The 25027-nt window shown below is 39.4% G+C and overlaps 1 protein-coding gene across 19 annotated transcripts in view; it reads left to right on the top strand.

Annotated features, from left to right (window-relative positions):
* Window positions 1-25027, top strand: part of slmapa (sarcolemma associated protein a) — a 243910-nt gene that overhangs the window by 110122 nt on the left and 108761 nt on the right. For 8 of the 19 annotated variants that reach the window (XM_060835610.1, XM_060835609.1, XM_060835611.1 and 5 more), the window contains exons 10-13: window positions 4409-4577; window positions 6101-6151; window positions 12313-12363; window positions 13321-13386. In XM_060835610.1, the coding sequence (XP_060691593.1) occupies window positions 4409-4577; window positions 6101-6151; window positions 12313-12363; window positions 13321-13386 (337 nt within the window). The remainder of the gene's footprint in view (window positions 1-4408; window positions 4578-6100; window positions 6152-12312; window positions 12364-13320; window positions 13387-25027) is intronic. The other 11 variants (XM_060835618.1, XM_060835620.1, XM_060835625.1 and 8 more) reach the window with 3 other exon arrangements.

Below are 25027 nucleotides of genomic sequence, written 5' to 3' on the forward strand. Positions count from 1 at the left end.
TGGTGGCGGGGGGACGGTGGGATAAACTCAGGGCATGGTGAGGAACATGGGACTGGGATATTATAACAATTACAGAAACATGGCTCGGGGATGGGCAAGACTGGCAGCGTAATGTTCCAGGATACAAATGCTACCTGAAGGCTGGAAAGGAAGGCGAGAGAGGAGGGGGAGTGTTGTTTTTGATGAGGGATAGCATTACAGCTATGCTGAGGGAGGATATTCCTGGAAATACATTCAGGGAAGTTATTTGGGTGGAACTGAGAAATAAGAAAAGGATGATAACCTTTATTGGGATTGTATTGTAGACCCCTAATGGTCAGAGGGAAATTGAGAAACAAACTTGTAAGGAGCTCTCAGCTATCTGTAAGAATAATAGGGTGGCTATGGTAGAGGATTTTAACTTTCCAAGCATAGACTGGGACTGCCAGGGTTTAGATGGAGAGGAATTTAAGTGTGTACAAGAAACTTTTCTGATTCAGTATGTGGATGTACCTACTGGAGAAGGTGCAAAACTTGACCAACTCTTGGGAAATAAGGCAGGGCAGGTGAAGGAGATGTCAGTGGGGGAACACTTTGGGGCCAGCGACCATAATACTATTCGTTTAAAATCGTAATGGAAAAGGATAGACCAGATCTAAAAGTTGAAGTTCTAAAGTGGAGAAAGGCTAATTTTGATGGTATCTGGCAAGAACTTTCAAAAGCTGATTGGGGGCAGATGTTCGCAGGTAAAGGGACAGCTGGAAAATGGGGAGCCTTCAGAAATGAGATAACGAGAATCCAGAGAAAGTATATTCCTGTTAGGGTGAAAGGGAAGGCTGGTAAGTATAGGGAATGCTGGAATGGGTTAAGGAGAAGATTGAGGATTTGGTTAAGGAGAAGAAGGAAGCATATGTAAGGTATAGACAGGATAGATCGAGTGAATCCTTAAGAGTATAAAGGCAGTAAGAGTTTACTCGAGGGGAAAGAAAGGGTCATGAGATAGCTTTGGCAAATAGAGTTCAGGAGAATCCAATGGGATTTTATAAATATATTAAGGACAAAATGATAACTCTGGAGAGAATAGGGCCCCTCAAAGATCAGCAAGGCAGCTTTTGTGTGGAGCCACAGGAGATGGGGTGGTACTAAACATTTTACATCGGTATTTACTAGTTGAATACTGGCTGAACAGGCTGGAGCTGTTTTTCCTGGAGCGTCGGAGGTTGAGGGGTGACCTTATAGAGGTTTACAAAATCATGAGGGGCATGGATAGGATAAATAGGCAAGGACTTTTCCATGGGGTTGGGGAGTCCAGAACTAAAGGGCATAAGTTTAGTGTGAGAGGGGAAAGATATAAAAGAGATCCAAGGGGCAACTGTTTCACACAGATGGAGGTACGTGTATGGAATTAGCTGCCAGAGGAAGTGGTGGAGGCTGGTACAATTGCAACATTTAAAAGGCATTTGGATGGGTATGAATAGAAAGGGTTTGGAGGGATATCGGCCGGGTGCTGGCAGGTGGAACTAGATTGGGTTGGGATACCTGGTCGGCATGGACGGGTTGGAGCAAAGGTTCTGTTTCCATGCTGTACATCTCTGACTGAGTTCCTGCCCGAAATGTCGATTTTCCTGCTCCTCGGGTGCTGCCTGCCTGACCTGCTGTGCTTTTCCAGCACCACTCTAATCTTGATTTATACACGAGATCAACGTATACATGAGAATATACAGTAAACAGAAAATAAGTAGATCAAAGCAGGTGATAGCAGATTTATTAACAGTCTGTTATCTGTTTGTCTGCAGAAGCAGGCTCATTTTGTTTTTGTTTCCTTGCCATGGCCAGGTTGTCAGGAATTCCTTTCCTTGTTGTCTTGTGCCTACTAAGGACTGCCCCATCAATCTTTGAGCACCCATTAATATATTTTATTTCTGAAGGCTGCTTATGTGACCTATATCAATCCTTTGTTTGTGTCATTCTAACCATTCATCAAAGGATAGATATCCATTATACCTTCTCCTTGTCCATCGTTTTGGGCTTTCAGCCTGAAAGGCCAAGATAGAGTATACTTGGAGAAGATATTTCCACAAGTAGGAGAGCCTCGGATCCAGGGGCACTCAAAATGAAGGGATAACCCTTTAGAACTGAGGGAAGAGGAATTTCTTCAGCAGGTTAGTGGTGAATCTGTGGAAATCTTTGCTGCAGTAGGCTGTGGAGGCCAAGTCATTGAGTGCATTTAAGATCGAGAAGGTTGGTTCTTGATTAGTAAAGCAATAAACAGTTACAGGAGAAGGCAGGAAAATGGAATTGAGAAATATATCAACTATGATCCAATGATGTCGACTCTGTGCCGAATGGCCTATTTCTGCTTCCGTATGTTATGGACCTATGATCTAAGAGGTGCACAAGGTGTCGCAAGACTACCAAAAAGCACCACCTTTGTGGCCATTATCTTTGTTTTGTTGTGATTGACTCATCAATTTGTTTTTTTTTAACCAGAAAAACGTTATTGTTTGGTGGCTTGTTGCTATGCATAGAAATTCCGTAAGAATTCTATCATGTTCTGAAGAATGTGAATTCTTACATGTTTTTCTCTAGAACTTCAAATGAACTTGCACTTTGCTCTTTCAATTCAGTACTAAACCCCTTTGAATCAAAAAAAAATTCACTATTTTAATCTCTGCTTAAAATCTTGAACATGAAACCTTACATCATACAGCAAAAATATATACAAGATGCATTTCTGTCTTTCCACCTAATCCTCCACATGACTCTTACTGCACCCTTCTGTCCAATTTATAATAAAAATTTAAAACCTAGCACCTGCATAATTATGATAAACTCTGTTAACACATTTTAAAAATGATGATATAAGGCTCATGTAAGTGTTTCTGCACAGTCTTTAGAGCTGTGTCAGTGTTGGGAAAAGAAATCTTTAACATAAGATACCTTATTGAAGTCCAAAATATACTGGATTAGATTAGATTCCCTACGGTGTGGAAACAGGCCCTTCGGCCCAACAAGTTCACACCGACCCTCCAAAGAGTAACCCACCCAGACCCATTCCCCTACACTTACCCCTTGACCTAACACTACGAGCAATTTAGCATGGCCAATTCACCTAACCAGCACATCTTTGAACTGTGGGAGGAAACCGGAGCACCCGGAGGAAACCCATGCAGACACGGGGAGAATGTGCAAACTCCACACAGACAGTTGCCGGAGGTCTCTGGTGCTGTGAGGCAGCAGTGCTAACCATTGTGTGCCACCATGCCACCCCACAATATTCTAGATCTCTTGACCTTTTATGGGGTTTCTTTGACATTCTATGATTGTCTAAAATATTTAGCTTACTCTCTGTCAAGAAGGGCATTTTCATTAAACTCCTGGATAAGAGTATATTGTTATGAACAAGTACTGCCTAACCATAGAAAATTGCAGCATTAACTGAACAATATTTTGCACAAAATTGGAATCTCACTTTTTTTTTCTGCCTGTGAATGATTATCGCTTTTGCAATGACAAAGTTGTACTACTTCTCTTTTTGTTCTTTACTGGGATGTGGGGGTGTTGCAGGCAAGGGAATGAATCTGCTAAGGTTCAGTGGTTAGCACTGCTGCCTTACACGCCAGGGACCCTGGTTTGATTCCCACCTCGGCGACTGTCTGTATGGAATTTGGACATTCTCCCCATGTGCTCCAGTTTCCTCCCACATTCCAGAGATGTGCAGGTCAGGTGAATTGACCATGCCAGATTGCCCATAGTTTTAGGTGCATCAGTCAGAGGGAAATGGGTCTAGGTGGGTTACTCTTCGGAGGTCGGTGTGGATTTGTTGGGTCGAAGGGCCTGTTTCCGTACTGGAGGGAATCTAATCTGAGGAAATCTAATCTGACCAGTGTGGCCAACATGTAAGCCAAGATCCACAACAATCTGACTCTTTCTTGATCTCAAAGGCTTGGTAGGCCACTACGGATGAGCAACCAATGCCTGCCTTGTCAGGCACTCCAATATCCCATGAAAGAATAATGAAAAAATATTCAGATTTATTAATTGAACTTAATTTCTACCAGCTGTCTTGGTGGAACTTGTACTGTGTCCCTAGAGCAATAGCCTTGACATTTGGTATGTTATGACTTTTCTGCTATCATCCTCTTATTTATTCAAAGGTTACTACAAAAACGGATCAATGATATTTCCACTCATCCGCTAACCTTTGTAAATACTTTGTTGTGTGTTATTAAAGTTTCTCAATTAACATTTTTAAAATGTCTTAAAGTTTTATCTTTTATTAAAGAAAATCTTAAAACTTAATTCCCCTAATACACTGCTCAGAGCAGACAACATTGAATAGCACTATTGCATTGCAGAAAATTGGAACATCTTTAAGCAAGATGATTTTTTTTTAAAGATTCACTGTGTCAGTTTTGTCTCTGAACAGCATGCAGAAGGGAAACAAGAAGAGATTCAGCAGAAGGCCCTATCTGAGAAGAAGGAATTGCAGCACAGAATAGATGAAATGGAAGAGAAAGAACAGTTACTTCAAGCGAGGATTGAAGCCTTACAAGCTGATAATGATTTCACCAATGAACGGCTTACGGCTTTACAAGGTAATAGAACTTACAGTCCTTCGTTGATTATTGGTGAAAGGGAAACAATGGGTAAAGAGCTTGATAAAATTCCTGAAAGCTAAATTACAAATCCACCAATACTTTGGGTGGAGCATATGTGTGATATTTTTTGTGAGTGATCAAGTTATAATGTTCTGATTAATTTCTAACCAAACTTAGCTTAGTTTCTTTCTTCTACTATTCCACCACCCTCACTACCATTTCCTATAACTGCCCCCAGCTATTATATTATGTAACTCCAGCAAACTATCAATTTGCCTTTAAAAACAAAATACTCTAGATGGAACTCAGAGTTCTGTAGAAGAATCGGACTGGACTCAAAACATTAACTCTTTTTCTCGCTCCACTTCATAGATGCTACCAGGCCTAATGTTTTTTTTGTAATTGTTTTTGCTCTTGTTGCTTCTTTCTTTACCTTTTTGACAAAGTTTTATAAATGCCCGACTGCAACGTGCATGTTTCCAGCTTCTAAGTATTCTTTGAATTGCTTTTTCTCCAACAACTAAATTCTGTTCTTTCCCAAACTCTCCACTAGTACTTAAAGGCTTTTAGAGTGAGAGAATGGGCAATTTTATCCAGGATCTTTAATATCACTAACCTCAATTGTTGCAGACCTACAGATATAAAGTTGAAGGCAGTCTTTTTTTTTTAACACAAAGATATGTTGAATACAACATAATTCTATATATTTGGGAGGGATTGGGTTCAACTGCATTTGCTTGATGTGCAAAGTAAAATCGCAAAGATACATTGTAAGCTAACTGAGAAGAATATCAGTAGCTTGGAATGAATGGAGTAAAGCCACTATTAATGAGATCATAGAATAGAACCCCTATAGTGTGGGAGCAGACCATTCAGCCCATCAAGTCCACACTGACCCTCCGACGAGCATCCCACCCAAACTACCCCATCCCCATAACTATACACTTCCTGTGGCTAATCCACCTAATCTATACATCCCTGGAGACTATGGGCAAATTAGCATGGCCAGTCTATCTAACCTGCATATTTTTGGACTGTGGGAGGAAACCCTCAAAACTGCCCAAAGGTGGAATCGAACCCAAGTCCCTGGTGCTGTGAGGCAGCAGTGCTAACCACTGAGTTGTCGTGCTGCCCTGTCAAAAAAATATCACAGCATTTGGTCACTAAAGTGTAAACAATATCTTTTTTTTTAAATGTAACCAGGATTCTCAAAGATGAAATGTTCACCCAGCAGTCATTGTGATGTTTTTGTTCTTAGTTATTGTTAATACTGCTAATACTACACAGTTTGCTGCCACTTTTTCCAGGGAAATTGGCAGTGGACAATAAATGTTGGCCTCACCAGAGATGTCCACATCCTGTGAATGAACTTTTAAAATTCTAGATGTGGGCAATGTGTACAATTACTCAGACTTTTCTGATTTCTGTTTTTCAAGTGTTCAAAGCTTCAGTATACATTTTCATCTTTGAATTTATAACTGGAAAAAGAAATCTAAATGCTGCTTTTTCTTTAAATGCAGTACGATTAGAACAACTTCAGGAGAAAAACATCAAGGATCACAATAGTATAGGTGAGTTTAGTATAAATGTTTAAAATATTTCTGGATAATATCTGAAACTGCAGTACTTAAAAAATCATTGAATCCATATTTGGATCCTTAATTTAGATAACTTTGAATAAATTTTATATTATTGAATAAATTTTGAGACACACAATACATCAAATATATAATTTGAAAATAGTTTATGTCACATGTTTAGTTTTAACCCTCAAGAAAATTTATTCTATGGAGTTGGATTTAAGAAAAAAATCACTTTCGAATAATCATTCACATGAAATTTTCTGGTTATTTTCAAATTTAGCATTCGTTTTATATGCTGGTACTTGGACAAACTTGATCAGTTGTCTAAAATGGACTGCTCCTAAGATTGCATCTAACAGTGCAAGGGCAGATCATTTTGATTTATCCCCTCTGAAAAATTTCTACCAAGGAATCCACCACTGCTGAAGTTAAAATTTTTAGCCTGTTGGGTTAAAATTAGCCAATTCAGGAGAATGATTGATTGCAGTTTTCCTCATCTATATGATTCAACCTCACTTTAAGTGGCTGAATTAACGAAGGAAAGAGATTGGAGGAGAATGGTGTTCTTAATATGTCAAAGGTTGCAGACAAATAAAGAATGAAGAGTGATAGTGCATCATCGGCAATGCCAGATAAATCATCTCTGTCATCAGTTAGGCTGTTTCAGTGCTGTTGAAGGGATTGAAATCTTTTTGGAGAGGTTTATAATTGTAGCTGTAGAAATAATATGCAATAATTTGAGAGATGCTAACACATTCAAGTACTTGAAAAATGAAGCGGAGATTGGTGATGCAAGAGGAAATGGACACCGAATCCATAGATACATACACCCTTGTACACCTAATTAAGGATAACTTCAGAACTTTCAGATAAGTTGGTCACATGTCTATGCCTTTTGTCTATAATCAACTCATACACTTTCATGTGTTTCCATGCTGTACATCCCTATGACTCTGTGCTCAGTGGCTCTGTCTTGGATGATTGCTCCTGTTCTAGTCTCCAGAGCAGATGTTGAACTGCGAAGTACATTGATTCTTGCATTTTCTCTGACCTATGTAATATTGAAATTTGCAGTTTTCTAAACCAAATACACCTCTGGAAAATTATGATAGTCCCACATAAAATTTCCTCTTCCTGTATCTTTTTTTGTTAAAAGAAAATCAACAGATCCTCGTGATCATCTACCTTAACACCACTGTTTCTTATTACCTTTTTTGACTTGTCCATTGACGAAGTTTCTCTCCATTGCTTATATTTTTGATTCCCTTGTACTGTTGCTATTTTGTCCTTTTTAAATTGAATACAGATGCAAATAATTAATTTGACAATTTTGCCATTCCCTTCATTCCATATCATTTTCTCACCTGTTCCAATTTTTAGTTACTTGACAATTAACAATTTCTTTCTTTTAATGCGCATATATGAAAAAAAATTAACTTTGATATCTCACACGATATTTTGTTCACAATTGCATTAATTTTCTTCTATTGCTTCATTGTCTTTGAAGTAATCTTATATTGCTGGATTTCCACTTACCCTTACATTTATGCAAGCATTTAGCTTAATACTGCCCCTTAACTTGTTTATTGTTCATAGTTGCTTAGCTTCAGAAATTAAACTGTCTTTTAATGGCATAAAATGCTTTCATATTGAACCCAATTATTTTGGAATATTTCACATTGTTTGTTCATTGTTTTACCCATTAACAGATTAGACCAATTTACTGTGACTAATTTATTTCTCATTACTTTTATATTTTCTCCAACTAATTTTTTTAAAATGTTGCTTGCGATTCATTACTCTCTCTTTTACAAGCTCAAATCTGGTGGCCACACTTCATAAATCAGACTTAATGATGGTATTCATCCTAGCATAATTTCTCGTCTTAGTTCTAGAATGGATGATTGTAGTAATTGCCCTAAATGTGTTGCAAGAAGTCACTGTCTTTACTATTTGATCTATTCAGGTCCTCCAGTCACTGTGAAAATTGAAATTTGTATTTGATTCTGGCATATGCTCTCTCATTTCCATATTTATAATTGAACTGTTCAATATCAACCTGGCTGTTTGGCAATCTGTTGTCAGCTGCAAATGTGTTGCTGGTCAAAGCACAGCAGGTCAGGCAGCATCTCAGGAATAGAGAATTCGACGTTTCGAGCATAAGCCCTTCATCAGGAATCACCCACTATTAGTTTTGCTGTTCTTTAATTCTATCCACATCATAGCAGTGGCCATAAAAAATATTCAGTGTTTCAAGACTATGCACATCATAAGTTGATAGTTTGTTACTTGTTACTTTCAAAGTGATAAACTGTTAGGAGATAAGATTTTGTTTGACTAATTTTGATGAAATGATTTATTTACATATGTTCACATCTACGTAGAGTTTTATTCATCAGAAAAATGCATGTCCAGCATAGGTTTTTGATTGGTAAATAGTAACTGAAATTTAAATAGCACATTTTATTCTTATTTATGTATAATCCCACATTTTTGTTACTAGTCAAAACTAGTAGTTTGGTGGCCAGTAGAGGGTGCTTTTCCACTGGCATATTATTCTATTTCAGATTTATTTCTTCAACTGAGAAACACTTACCGTTGAATCTGCAATCTCAGTTACCTTGTAAAGCTGAGTAGAAGAGTAAAGGTGCTTTAAAAATTTTGTTTTAAAAGGAATTGAAGGTGAATTCAGATAAAAATCTTTGTATTACTTTGTTTATTCAGTGTTCCATTCCCATACTCCCTCCATAAGTGGGAGTCAGAATATAGATAACTGACACGAATCATCCCTGACTTGAAATTAATCTGAAGTATCGAGGTTAATTATGCCCCCCCCCCTCCAGACAGAAAACAAATTATGCAGAAACAAGGATCAAACTTGAATTTTTTTTTAGATTAGAGAGTTCTTCCTGGTCTCTTGATTTTGTGGCCATCTTGATTCACAGAGATGAAGAGAGAGAATTAAGTGCATCATGTTATTTTTTGATTGCTGAATTTTGTCTCTCGTCATATTAAATTGCAAATGTTTTACTACAGAGGGCAACCTAATGTTAAATAATATCTGTTTTTAAAATGGATGCCTGGTTCAAGTACATATGAAAGTGAATTGAAGGTTTTAGACCATAAGACATTGGAGTAGAAGTAAGACCATTCAGCCGATCAAGTCCACTCTGCCCATAGCCCTTAATTCCTTGCGAGATGAAGAATTTATCAATCTCTGCCTTGAAAGCAATCTTGGCCTCCACAGCACTCAGTGGCAATGAATACCACAAGCCTACCACACTCTGGCTCAAGAAATGTCTCCCCATTTCCATTATAAGTTGACCCCCTCTAATTCTAAGACTGTGCCCACGCGTCCTAATCTCCCCACCTAATGGAAACAACTTCCCAGCGTCCACCCTTTCTAAGCCTTGCATTATCTTGTAAGTTTCTATTAGATCTTCCCTCAACCTTCTAAACTCTAATGAATACAATCCCAGGATACTCATCGTATGTTAGGCATACCATTCCAGGAATCATCCATGTGAGTCTCTCCTGGACATGCTCCAGTGCTAATATGGAGAAAGTGAGGACTGCAGATGCTGGAGATCAGGAAGAAGGGCTTATGCCCAAAACATCGATTCTCCTGCTCCTTGGATGCTGTCTGACCTGCTGCGCTTTTCCAGCAACACGTTTTTCAGCTCCATTGCTAATATGTCCTTCCTGAAGTGTGGGGTCCAAATTGGACTCAGTATTCTAAATGGGACCTCACTGGAGCTTTGTAAAGTTTCAGAAGCATATCACTGCTTTTATATTCCAACCCTCTTGGGATAAATGACAACATTACATTTGCTTTCTTAATCACGAACTCAACTTGCAAATTCACCTTTAGAGAATCATGGACTAGCACTCCCATATTCCTTTGTACTTTGGCTTTATGAATTTTCTCACCATTTAGGAAATAGTCCACGCCTGTATTCTTTTTTATTAAGTGTAACACCTCGCATTTGCTCACATTGAATTTCATCAGCCATTTCCTGAATCACTCTACTGAACTGTCTAAATCTTTCTGCAGCCTCCCTACCTCCCCGGTACTGCCTGCCTGTCCACCAACTTCTTATCATTGGCAAACTTCACCGGAATGCCACCAGTCCCTTCATCCAGATCATTAATATAAAGTGAACAGCTGTGGTCCCAACCTTTGAACCTTGCGGGACACCACTTGTCGCCAGCCACCATTCCAAAAAAGAACCTTTTATCCCAACTCTCTGCCTTCAGACAGCCAATCCTCAATCCATGCCAGTAGCTCACCTCGAACGCCATGGACCCACATCTTACTCAAAAGCCTCCCATGAGGCACCTTATCAAAAGCCTTTTGGAAGTCTAGATAGATAACATCCACTGGGTTTCCCTGGTCTAACCTACTTGTTACCTCTTCAAAGAATTCTAACAGGTTCTTCAGGCACGATCTCCCCTTACTAAATTCATGCTGACTTGTTCTAATCCAACAAGAATTTAGAAATCTCACCCTTAATGATGGATTTTAGAATTTTACCAACAACTGAGGATAGGCTAATCGGCCTATAATTTTTCATCTTTTGTCTTGATCCTTTCTTGAACACAAAGGTAACAACAGTTTTACGACTCTATTACGCCACTCAAAACCCTGAAAAGGTCAGATTTCCCTTGCATTTAGCATTGTATTAAATTGAAATGTTGAAACAAGTATATCGTGTGAATTCCACAGTGGAGTTATCCACATCTTTTTTTAAGAGGAAATAATTGCTAACAAAGACTTTTGTATTTTGAATGCTTAGTGCAAGTGCTTTGTTGCAATAGGTTTCCCTCCCATCCACTTTCACCATATGTCATTTTAAGGTACTAATATCTATTAGCATGTTAGTTTTTGGAAGAAAGACTTCGCAGAGTTGAATTTTTTTTTTGAAACATGACAGTTGATAGCTGTTGTTGAAAGAAACTGTTCTATTCCTACTATTTTTACATATTTATTTAGTCATAACAGATCACATATAAGGGCAGCCATTATTCATTTATTATTCTTAAACAATAGCTCCCAGTTGTAGTGTATAGATTGTTATTTTCATAAATTTATATTTGTTTAAATGGTGTACTCCACTTTGACATTGTGTATAACATTGGTCTGAAATCCATGTCACTTTCAAATTGATTAAAATTCTAGTATGGGTGAACTGCCTTCGATTCAAAATGAATGGAGTTAAGTGGTAATTGACCTGGAAGAAATTCAATCATTTGTAAGGAGCCATTCATTACAACTTGGTTCCATTAGTTTGTATACATGCACATTGCAGTCTGTTCTGTAGACTGTACCCTACAATGCAAACTCATTTTTTTCAAATAAAATAAAAAGTCTGGTGCAATTTGAATTTCTATGCCTCTAAAGTTACTGGGCTAGTAATTCAATGACAAAAATGTAAGCACAATATAACCTACTCTGTACATTGGTCACTTTGTTGACCTTGACATGTTTTATTTTGATTACAATGATTCAATTCAGTTGGAGCACTTTTCAGGCAATATCATGCTGTCATACTTGCACTTCATATTGATATAAATATCAATAACAATCAATTATATTATAAACCATCTCCAGAAATAGCTACTTTGAGCAGACCTGTCTGCATTTCTGTTCTTATTTCTGATCAGGCTGTTGTCAGTGTTTTCTCTCACTTGAGCTCTCTCTGCCTCTCTGTGCTCTAAGGAGTTTGTGTGTGGATAATTCAATATTTCAAGCAAACAGCAAGTGTATTTCAGTCAGCTTGAGAAAGATGTGATATCAAAGAAGGAGCAAAAAAAAATTTAGCCGTCATGGACATATTGAGCAAGGCAGGGACTGAAAGTTGTGGAAACTTAGTTTGAAATGAAAGTAGTTAATGCAAGTACTGCAATGCAGATGGTTTTTTTTCTGGGCATTTTGTGGCATCTGAAATCTTTGCACTTTAGTCGATGTTTAATGAAAACAGGTGTTTGTTATCTTCTTTGAAACTAAATCCTATGTTTTGCATTATGATATGCTGCAATGTGGAATTCGCTTAGTTACCTAAATTATCGTTTGTTTCATGTTTTCAATATTGTAAAACAAACATTCAATCACTAGAACTAAAGTTAATTTTTTGTTTTGGTAACAATAGGAATCCAAGTTGATGACTTGTTACCTAAAATTAATGGAAGCACAGATAAAGGTAGTGTACCAATGTAACATTTCAAAAGCTATGAATTTAAGCTGTCAAATTTATTGATTTAATTTCTGTGCACTACATCTTGCTATTAATATGAATAAAATATATTTTTTAAACTTCCCACCCCCCCTCCCCCTATTGGGGGGGAGGAGTAATTATGTTACAGAATGAAACATTTTCCAGTTTCAGATTCCATTGTCTGCTTCAAGCACAAGTTAGGTATAAAGTGATCATCTTCAACTTTAAACTCTGTCATCAATGTTGCTGTGCAACCAAACCCCAGAAGAACAACACCCACAAAAACAGCCATCTTCTGCATCAATCTTGTCATCTTTTAGTAGGCAGACGTTGGATTGAAATTTTCATGCCAGTTTTGCATAACGTTCTTCCAAAAAATGCATTTTCCTCCCAATACGGCCAAGATTTAAATTCAGGACTCAAATTTTAGAAGCACCAAGACAGCTAAGACAGATCCTTTTCAGCATCCACATTTATTAATTATATATAATGCTGTCATGGATATGAAACTATTCATTTCTATATTAATGAGTATCATAGTTGGATGAATCTTTCTCAAGTATTCTGAAAATTAAAATGTTGCTATTTTGCAGTCATTTTTTGGATTCCTACAAAAAGCTATTGGGGGTGGGTGGGAGAGAGAGATGTGAGAGAGGGAGCAGCAGAATTGAGAGAGAGAATTTAGTTTAAAATCAAAATAGCTGTTTTCTAAGATAAAGAATGCTGATTCTCCAGCTCATTTTACTTTGTCAATTACAGATCAAATGTCTGAAATTTAGTGTGGTATGTAAGTTCCAGTTTTATGAATTTTGTTGGACAAAATAAAATATCCATCTGCATTTTTAATTCCATGGATTACATTTTGAAGCTAGTAACTCAAGTGTTCCAAGCAGGAACCTAACTAAAACAAATACTTAATTCAAGATTCTTTCTTTCTAATAGAGCACTTTCTATTAAAGAGTGGAGGGGACTGCTCTGAGCTATTCCAACAGTTCATTGAGTGCAAGAGTGAGTACACTGTATAATTTACACTGTCTAAGAGACACATAGGATGTTGAAAAACTTGTTCAGCATCATTAAGAACAGGGTAATATTCTACAGTTTTAGCTGCAGATCAAGAGATGAAAATAAATAGAAAAAAAGGAAGTCTTGTGTATGATTTGAGTCAGATTAATTATTTTTAATTGCAAAGTAAAATTCCAAATTTTGAGAAAGAAAGTTGGGTTTGTCTGTTGTCCTTTTCAAAATGTAGCAATTGGAAGTTAAGTGAGCATTGTTATGAATTAAATGTTGTAATCAAGAAAGAGAGAAATTGGTCAATTTATAAGTGTAGTTGCTGGTTTCTTCCTTCAACCTGTGTTTTCAAATTCTATTAAGTAGTGCTTGCACTTGAAATTCTTATTGATTATGTTGTTACAAATATTTTTTTCGTGTGACATTGCATTTTTTTATGCTCACTAAAAATGTAGCGTGTTTTATTTTTCAGTACTTTGTAAAAGTGTGCTTTTTGTTAAACTAGACAGTTGTGGCTACAGTGTAGTGTCTTTATCAGTCAGTAAATTGATGAATCAATGAACCACTTTAAATTAACTTGCCATTGTGCATTGCCTAAATTGTTCTTATGGTCATGTTTTTCTCACTTCCTTTGTCTTCTCTTGATCCTAAACATATGAATATTTGACATTTTGTGATGATGAATTCCATATTCTAATTGCCCTCTGTGTAAAATAATTCATGCTAACTGAATTTTTAATTATTTTTGCAGGTTAGTTATGCACTGTTGTTAATATTTCAAAATTGTCTGTCTCTGGCTTCCTCATTTAAAGGGCATTGCAATCTTAAAAACTTTTATAAGGCCACCACTTTAACCTTGTCAACTGAGGTGAAAATAATTTCTAACTTCTGGAGCATCTTTTCATAACTTTCACCCCTTATTCCATGAAACACACAGGTGAATCAAGTCTGTTTTTTTAAATAACTATTTTCTGTAATAAAGTGCCTAAAACACAACACAGTACTCTAATTACCATTTGAATACCTTTTTACATCTATTTTATACCCTCCAAATATGAACCAGAGATTTTATTTGCTTCTTTTACGAGCTTATCTACATGTGCAGCTGTCTTGATGATTTCTAGCTGCACACAAGAACCCTTTGCATCTGTAGGCCAGCATTCCTTCCCCAAATTCTTCTTTTCAAAGTTTATTTCAATTATTTTTACACTGAATTGCATCTATCAACTTATCAGCCCATCCAAGCTGGGATGACCAAGCTGTCATATGCGATATCAACAAATTTAACATTTTTACCTGGATTTTACGATTAAGGGAACATACTTATATCGTAGATTAGATAGATTTGATCATAGCCTACTATATTGACTGCAACAGTCTGACATAGTCATTCTCAATGACAATGTCCCAGATACTACCATCGCCATTCCTGGATATGTCCTGTCCCAAAGGCAGGACAGACCCAGCAGAAGTAGTATACAGTCAGGAGGGAGTTTCTGTGGGACTCCTCATGGGGTCCATATTCAATATTGATGTCTTATGGCTTCATATTAAACAAGGACAAGTACTTCAGCTGAATGAAGCGCCGAGGGTGCCAAAGGTGCATAATGTATTTTTTGTGGGGGATTTCAATGTGCACCACCAATAGTAGCAGCAATACTGATCGAGCTGATTGGGTCCTAAAGGGTATTGCTGCTAGACTGGGTCTGCAGCAGTGGTGAGGGAACTAACAAGAGGGAAAAATGTAGTTAACCTCATCTGCCTGCTGCAGGCCAGTCCATGATGATGGTATCAGTAAGAGTGATCACGTGAGGAGGCAAAGTCCCACCTTCACATTGTGAATATCCTCCATTGTGTTAGCGAGTCATAGTCAGAGTTACACAGTAGAATGACCCTTCAGTCCAACTCATCCATGCCGACTAGATATCCTAAACTGATCGAGCCCCGTTTGTCAGCATTTGGCCCATATCCCTCTAAACCCTTGATTTTCATGGACTCATCCAGATGGCTTTCAAATTATGTAATTGTACCCACCTGCACCACTTCCTCTAGCAGCTCATTTCATACACGCACCACTTTCTGCATGAGAAAGTTGTCCCTCAGGTTCCTTTTAAATTTTTCCCCTCTCGCCTGTAACATATGCCCTCTAGTTTTGGACTCCCCAACCTGGAAAAGGACCTTGGCTATTCACCCTATCTATCTCCATATCCGTCATAATTTTATAAACTACTTTCAGGTCACCCCGAGCCTTCGATGTTCCAGCCTTTTCAGCCTTTCCCTGTAGCTTAAACCCTCTGATCCCAGCAACATTCCTGGAAATTTTTTTCTGAACCTTTTCAGGTTTAACAACAACTTTCCTATAGCAGGGAGACCAGAATTGAACCAGAACTATGGTACAATGACTGCTAAATGGGACAGATTTCAACTAGTCACATAGATGGGTTAACTCCAGAAAAGATAAGACCGATAGGCAGGTAGTCCGGGAGTCCTCTGTGGCTATCCCCATTTCAAACAAGTGTGCTGTTTTGGAAAATGTAGAGGGTGATGGATTCTCAGGGGAATGTAGCACGAACAGCCAAGTTTTTGGTTATGGAGACTGGCTCTAATGCAATGAGGGCTACGTCGGGTTCCAAGAGATCAATTGGGTTAAGGGACTCTCCACCCGAGGTGCAAACAGACATTCCACAAACAGCCAACGGTGAAAAATCAGAACAGTGTGTTGCTTCCCTGGTGCAGGGATCAAGGATATCTCAGAGAGGGTGCAGAATGTTCTCACGGGGGAAGAGGAGCCAGCAGGAGGTCATCGTACACATTGGAACCAACAAAATAGGAAGGGAAAAGATTGAGATTCTAAAGGGAGATTACAGAGAGTTAGGCAGGAATTTAAAAAGGAGGTCCTGGAGAGTAGTAATATCTGGATTACTCCCAGTGCTATGAGCTAGTGAGGGCAGGAATAGGAGGATAGAGCAGATGAATATATGGCTGAGGAGCTGGTATATGGGAGAAGGATTCACATTTTTGGATCATTGGAATCTCTTCTGGGGTAGAAGTGACTTGTATAAGAAGGACAGATTACTCCTGAATTGAAAGAGGACTAATGTATTGTCAGGGACATTTGCTCGAGCTGCTCAGGAGGATTTAAATTAATAAGGTTGGGGGGTGGGACCCAGCGAGATGGTGCGGAAAGAGGTCAATCTGAGACTGGTACAGCTGGGAACGGAAGCAAGTTAAACACTCTGGGCAGGCAGGGACAAAGCAGAGAATAAGGTAGGACTGTTAAATTAAACTGCATTTATTTCAATGCAACAGGCCTAACAAGGAAGGCAGATGAACTCAGGGCAAGATTAAAATCATGGGACTGGGATATCTCAGCAATTACAGAAACATAGCTCAGGGATGGGCAGGACTGGCAGCTTAATGTTCCAGGATACAAATGCTACAGGAAGGACAGAAAGGGAGACGAGAGGAGGGGGAGTGACGTTATTGATAAGGGATAGCATTGCAGCTGTACTGAGGGAGGATATTCCTGGAAATGCATCCAGGGAAGTTATTTGGGTGGAACTGAGAACTAAGAAAGGGATGACCACCTTATTGGGATTGTATTACAACCCCCTAATAGTCAGAGGGAAATTGAGAAACAAATTTGTAAGGAGATTTCAGTTATCTGTAAGAATAGTAGGATGGTTATAGTAATAGATTTTATTTTTCAAACATAGACTGGGACTGCCAAAGTGTTAATGGCTTAGACCGAGAGGAATTTGTGTACAAGAAAATTTTCTGACTCAGGATGTGGATGTACCTACTAGAGAAGGTGCAAAACTTGACTGACTCTTGGGAAATAAGGCAGGGCAGGTGACTGAGGTGTCAGTAGGGGAGCACTTTGGGGCCAGCAACCATAATTCTATTAGATTTAAAATAGTGATGGAAAAGGATAGGCCAGATCTAAAAGTTGAAATTCTAAATTGGAGAAAGGCTAATTTTGATGGTATTAGGCAAGAACATTCAAAAGCTGATTGGGGGCAGATTTTCGCAGGTAAAGGGACAGCTGGAAAATGGGAAGCGTTCAGAAATGAGATATTGAGAATCCAGAGAAAGTGGGGGTGAAAGGAAAGGCTGGTAGGTATAGGGGATGCTGGATGACTAAAGAATTTGAGGGTTTCATTAAGAAAAAGAAGGAAGCATATGTCGGGTATAGACAAGATAGATCGAGTCAATCCGTAGAGTATAAAGGCAGTAGGAGTATATTCGAGGGGAAAGAAAGGGTCATGAGATAGCTTTGTCAAATAGAGTTCGGTTGAATCCAATGGTATTTTATAAATTATATTAAGGACAAAAGGACAACTGGGGAGAGAATAGGGCCCCTCAAAGATCAGCAAGGCAGCCTTTGTATGGAGCCGCAGGAGATGGTGGTGGTACTAAACGAGCATTTTGCATCAGTATTTATTGTGGAAAAGGACATGGAAGATGTATAATGTAGAAATAGGTGGTGACATCTTGAAAAATGCCCATATTACAGGGGAGGAAGTACTGGATGTCTTGAAACGCATAAAAGTAACTCAAACCCCAGGACCTGAACAGATGTACTCTAAAACTCTGTGGGAAGATAGGGAAGTGATTGCTGGACCTCTTGCTGAGACATTTCTATCGTCGATAGTCACAGGTGAGATGCCAGAAGACTGAAGGTTGGCTAACGTGGTGTCATTGTTTAAGAAAAGTGGTCAGGACAAACCAGGCACTGTAGACTGATGAGCCTGACGTTGGTGATGGGCAAAAGTTGTTGGAGGGAATTCTGAGGGACAGGATGCACATGTATTTGGAAAGGCAATAACTGATTAGGGATAGTCAAAATGGCTTTGTACATGGGAAATCATGTCTCACAAACTTGATTGAGTTTTTTGAAGAAGTAACAAAGAGGATTGATGAGGGCAGACCGGTGGACATGATCTATATGGACTTCAGTAAGACATTCGACAAGGTTCCCCATGGGAGACTGGTAAGCAAGGTTAGATCTGGTGGAACACTGAGAACTAGCCATTTGAATACTGAACTGGCTCAAAGGTAAGAATACAGAATGGCAGTGGAGGGGTGTTTTTCAGACTGGAGGCTTGTGACCAGTGGAGTGCCACAAAGGTCAATGATGAGTTCACCACCTTTTTTCATTTATATAAATGATTTGGATGCGAGCATAAGAAGTAGTAAGTTTGCAGATGACACCAAAATTGGAGGTGCCATGGACAGTGAAGAAGGTTACCTCAGATTATAATGGGATATTGATCAAATGAGCCAATGGACTGAGAAGTGGCAAATGGAGTTTAATTTAGATAAATGCTAGGTGCTGCATTTTGAGAAAGCCAATCTTAGCAGGACTTATACACTTAATGGTAAGGTTCTCGGGAGTGTTGCTGAACAAAGAGACCTTGGAGTGCAGGTTCATAGCTCCTTGAAAGTGGAGTCACAGGTAGATAGGATAGTGAAGAAGGTGTTTGGTATGCTTTCCTTTATTGGTCAGAGTATTGAGTACAGGAGTTGGGAGGTCATGTTTTGGCTGTAGAGGACATTGGTAAGGCCACTGTTGGAATATTGCGTGCAATTCTGGTCTCCTTCCTATTGGAATGATGGTGTGAAACTTGAAAGGATTCAGACAAGATTTACAAAGATGTTGCCGGGTTGGAGGATTTGAGCTATAGGGAGAAGTTGAATAGGCTCGGGCTGTTTTCCCTGGAGCGTCGGAGGTTGAGGGTTCACCTTATAGAGGTTTACAAAATCATGAGGGGCATGGATAGGATAAATAGACAACATCTCTTCTCTGGGGTGGAGGAGTCCAGAACTAGAGGGCATAGGTATAGGGTGAGAGGGGAAAGATATGAAAGAGACCTGAGCGGCAACTTTTTCATGTAGAGGGTGGTACATGTATGAAATGAGCTGCCAGAGGAAGTGGCGGAGGCGAGTACAATTACAACATTTAAAAGGAATCTGGATGGGTGTATGAACAGGAAGGGTTTGGAGGGATATGGGCCGGGTGCTGGCATGTGGGATGAGATTGGTTGAGATATGTGGTCAGAATGGATGAGTTGGACCGAAAGGTCTGTTTCCGTGCTGTACATCTCTATGACTCTTTGCAACTCAAGATTGGGCATCCTTGAGGTTAGCGAATTTTGAGATTTGTAGCTCAGGCTGATGATAAGTCTGTATGTTAGCTTGTTGAGCTTAAAGGTCTTTCAGTCTTTTTGTTCCCATACTATGTAACATAACCAGTGAGATGTTTTTGGACTTTCTTGCAGCATTTGAATCCACATTAAAAAATAGCAGTCTTTCAGAAGAAACATAGACCATAAGACAAGCTATTGCACCTCCATTTGGCCAAAAAAAGGAAATACACTTAACGTTCAAGAAAATAAAGCCTTAAAAAGCCTTTAAAAAGACAAAAACATTGTTATCCTACATGCAGACAAGGGACACATGATCGTTTTTTTAAAATTAAAAATCTGACTATCTTGAAAAGGTGAATGCACTGCTTGTAGATAACAGCACTTACCAGCAGATAGCGATAGACCTGACCCCCCCCCCAAAGCTATTGAACAGAATCTCATCCTTTCTAGCACGACATAAAAAATAAAGAGAATTGAACAGGACAAAATTCCAAAACATGAAACCAGATGAATCCAACACACCACGGTGGCACGGGTGGCATGGTGGCTTAGTTGCTGCCTCACAGCACCAGGGTCCCAAGGTTCAATTCAAGCCTTGGGTGACTGTCTGGGTGGAATTTGCACATTCTCCCTGTGTCTGCGTGGGTTTCCTCCAGGTGCTCTGGTTTCTTCTCACAGTCCAAAGATATGCAGGTCAGGTGAATTGGCCATGCTAAGTTGCCCGTAGTGTTAGGTGCATTAGTCAGGGGTAAATGTGGGTGGGTTACTCTTCGGAGGTTCGGAGTGGACTTGTTGAGCCAAAGGGCCTATTTCGGCACTGTAAGTAATCAAAAAAACACATCTCTATACATTACCAAAAATACACTAGCCTGGTGCCCTCCTCAGACCCATAGTCTCCCTACCTGGCACACAAACACACAGATTAGCCAAAAACCTCCGCCAAAAACTAAAACGCCTAATTGAAAATTCATGCCACTCGATTCATTCCGCCCAAGAATTCCTGAGCACCATCAAAGACACCAAGATAGAAGATGGCGAAATAATAGTCTCCTTTGATGTTACAGCCCTTTTCACATTGATTAACATCGATCTGGCAATTGAAAAACTGGCATCACTACTAGGAAAACCAGGACCACAAACACCAGATAGTGCCAACTTCATTAGCAAAGACAACATTCTCCAGCTGGTGGACCTGTGTCTCGTCATCCACTTCACATTCAATAAAATCTACAAATAAGTCAACGGAACACCTACAGGATTACCAATATCAGGGTTCCTAGCTGAAGCTGTAATACAGATACTTGAACAAGCTGCCCTCCTATCTATCCAACTCACACTTTGGGTCCACTACAGAAATGACATCTTTATCATCACAAACTGAACGATTTAGAAGAAACATAACACCATCAACAATATCCTGACAGGCGTAAAATTCACAAAAGCGAGGAGAACTATAACAGACTCCTATTCCTAGTCGTGACAGTTGAACATACAGTTAGCAGAGAGCTTCAAACTAGCGTCTACAGAAAAACGACACACACAGACCAAATACTTCAGAAGCAATGACCCCAACACAAATGCACGGAGCTGCATTAAGACATCATTTCAATGGACTACATCACACTGCAGCACCCAAGAACTATAAAAAGCAGAAAAAAAATCTATACAATGTTTTCAAGAAAAACAGATGCCCAATAAGCACAATCAGTCAACTCCTCAGAAACAAATCCAAACAAGCAGACATAACTCAATCAAATTCTACAACCACATTACCTTACAAGAAAAACATATCAGAAATGACTTCCAGACTACTCAACCCCTTGGCATCATGGTAGCCCACAAATCTATCAACACACTTAAATAGCAACTAAAGTACCAAAAGGACCCATTAGATACCACCAGCAAAACTGATGTCATTTACAAGATACCATGCAAGAATTATTACAAACACTACTTCGGACAAGCTAGCAGGAAACTTGGCACCAAGATACATGAACACCAACTGGCCGCCAAAAGACACCACCCACTGTCACTAGCTTCTATACATATAGTTAAAGAAAGACACCACTTTGACTGGTATAATGCATACATCTGAGGACAGGTGAAACAAAGATACGCACAAGAATTCTGAGAGGCATGGCATTCGAACCAGAACTCCATTAATAAGCACATTGACTTGGATCCTATTTACTTTCCCTGAGAAAAAACAGAAACGACATCACCCACCTTACAAAACCAAGATCGATAAATAGAGAGGTAGGATATACCACCATCGCTTCGCCAGAGATTCTGACCAATGATGTTATCTAGTATAGTGATAAAACATCTGAAAATGATTCTTCAAGCTCAGAGCTAATCCATGAGGTGCTGTGGGCCATCAGCAGCAGCAGCATTTTATTCCAATTCGATCTGTGACCTCATGGCCTGGCATACCCCCCCCCTCCCATTACCACCAAAACCAGCACTAGGCACAACGTGAGCTGAAGAAATTCACCAAAGATCCTTAGACAGCACCTTCCAAACCCTTTTGTCCTTAATGTATTTGCAAACATCCTTTGGATTCTCCTTAACTCTATTTGCCAAAGCATCTATCTCATATCCCCTTTTTGCCCTCCTGATTTCACTCTTAAGGATTCACTTGATCTCTCCTGTCTGTACCTGACCTGTGCTTCCTTCTTTTCCTTAACCAAATCCTCAATTTCTTAAGTCATCCAGCCTTCCCTATACCTTCCAGCCTTTTCTTTCACCCTGACAGGAACATGCTGTCTCTGGACTCCCATCTCATTTTTGAAGGCTTCCCATTTTATAGCCATCCCTTTACCTGCGAACATCTGCCCCCAATCAGCTTTTGAAAGTTCTTGCCTAATACTGTCAAAATTAGCGTTCTTCCAATTTAGAACTTCAACTTTTAGATCTGGTCTACTCTTTTCCATCACTATTTTATAACTAATAGAATTATGGTCACTGGTTACAAAGTACTCCCCCACTGACACCTCAGTCACCTGCCCTGCTTTATTTCCCAAGAGTAGGTCAAGTTTTGCATTTTCTCTAGTAGGTACATCCACACACTGAATCAGAAAATGTTCTTTTACATACTTAACAAATTCCTCTCCATCTAAACCGTTAATGCTATGGCAGTCCCAGTCTATGTTTGGAAAGTTAAAATCCCCTACCATAACCACCCTATTATTCTCACAGATAACGGAGATCTCCTGACAAATTTGTTTCTCAATTTCCTGCTGACTGTTTCGGGGTCTAACTCATTATTGAGTCTAGATTTTTCTACTCAGTTTGATCAAGATTTTTGTCCATTACTAAGGGAGATATACTCTTACCTTCATAATCAGCAGTAAGTTTTAAAAGAAACTTAACCTCAACAGATTGAATAACATCACTGGTTTCCATGTTTTAAGAAAAGCTTTTACTGTAGCAGTTAGTGTAAAATCGTAGTTTTTAAAAATTCATTTGTGGGATTTCATTGTTACCCATGCCTAATTTCCTTTGAACTGTGTGGCATGATATGGCATTTGAGAGAGCAGCCACATTGTTCTGGTTCTGAAGTCACAAGAAATCACACCAGGTGTGATTGACAGATTTCATTTCCTGAAAGACGTCAACAGTAACAGTTCCATGAAATGTAGGCTAGCCTATAATTCCAGAACGTTTCAAATTCAATTTAATTTCGAACATGTTTCCGTGGTGAGTGCTAAATAAATCAAATACAATCAACATGATATTTGTCAAATGCTTATATTTACATCCTGAAAATTTCAACAGAATACTTACTGTTCTACTTTTATTTATACTCAAGAGTTTTCCTACACTGTTTCAGATCTTCAATGTTCTTGTACTTCTGCAACTAAACCCAGGTGCACCACAGCTCTTGGGAATTAATTTTGATGCTCTTTCATTTCCGGTCAAATCTGAGTGATTTCTTGGGGGTTCTTCCACTAGCATCGAACTGAGTGAACTCACGAATTCAGCTTCAACAATCAATGACTGTGCCCTCCCCAAATCAAGCATGAGTTTCACTGCATTCTGAGTGATTCCAAATCCAAAACACTGCTAGTGGCGTTCTGTTGCTAGTTCACAGCTTTTACATAGCTTCTCTATCTGTAAGTAAAAAATGAGGTCTGCAGATGCTGGAGATCACAGCTGCAAATGTGTTGCTGGTCAAAGCACAGCAGGTTAGGCAGCATCTCAGGAATAGAGAATTCGACGTTTCGAGCATAAGCCCTTCATCAGGAATAAGAGAGAGAGAGCCAAGCAGGCTGAGATAAAAGGTAGGGAGGAGGGACTAGGGGGAGGGGCGATGGAGGTGGGATAGGTGGAAGGAGGTCAAGGTGAGGGTGATAGGCCGGAGTGAACGAGTCTGTTTGAGAACGTGGCTGAAGAGCTTCTGTGCAGAGGAGATGACCTGGGGGGTGCAGTGAGAGAGGGACTCACTGAAATCCTTGTAGAGGGAGGAAGAGAGCTTCTTCAAGGAAGGCATCCTTGCTTCTCTATCTACCTGGCAAAGCTGCTTTCAAGCCACCTGTGTGTGTCTATGAGAAAACACCCGGATAAAATTCAAAAATGGAGAATAACCTTCCTTCAATTCATTTGATTGACAATGTGGTGCACCCAGGATGTTCCAGATAAAGATTTAAACTAATTTCCTCCAATTCCCAAATCTTACCTCTGTTCTAGGAAATCCTATGAGTAATTTGAATTCCGTATTAAAACAGATGTAGCCAGTCTGTGTGCAATTGTCTGAGACCAAACTTCTGGAGTCCATGTATTGCAAAAGATACTCACAAGTTTTCAATTGTCGTCCCATGTTTGACAAATGAACTCTGTGCATGCCTGACCACTTTGAATGAGTGTCCACCATGATTAAAACATAGAGCCCATGTTAGAACCAGCATTGTCGGCATGTAACCAAGTCTCAAGTTTACCTGGCCATTCCCATAAATGTGCGGGAGCTGCTGGTGTAATTTTTATCCTTGTTAGCATTCTGGGCATTTCCCCACCAGCGCAGCTATGTCAGCATCCAATCTTGCCCACCAAAAATTATGTCTTGCAAACATTTTCATTTTGGACACCCCTGGAAGACCCTAGTGGAGTTCAGTCAGTATCTGATGGCGACCTTTGCTTGGGACAATCAGACTTGCTTCCCATAATAATATGCCATCTTCTATGGTGGTCTAGTCTCACTGTGTCCAGAAAGGTTTCAATCAACTAGGCAAAAGTGAGGACTGCAGATGCTGGAAACCAGAGTTTAAATCAGAGTGGTGCTGGAAAAGCACAGCAGATCAGGCAGCATCCAAGGAGCAGGAAAATCGACATTTCGGGCAAAAGCTTTTCATCAGGAATAGAGGCAGGAAACCTCCAGGGTGGAGAGATAAATGGGGTGGGGATGGGGCTGGGGAGAAGTAGATCACTTGAGATACCTGGAAAATACATTTTTCCCTTCTAAGGTGTACTTACCACCTTGTAGAAACATT

The sequence above is a fragment of the Hemiscyllium ocellatum genome, chromosome 14 (genome assembly GCF_020745735.1).
Source record: "Hemiscyllium ocellatum isolate sHemOce1 chromosome 14, sHemOce1.pat.X.cur, whole genome shotgun sequence".
Taxonomy (NCBI): Eukaryota; Metazoa; Chordata; class Chondrichthyes; order Orectolobiformes; family Hemiscylliidae; genus Hemiscyllium; species Hemiscyllium ocellatum.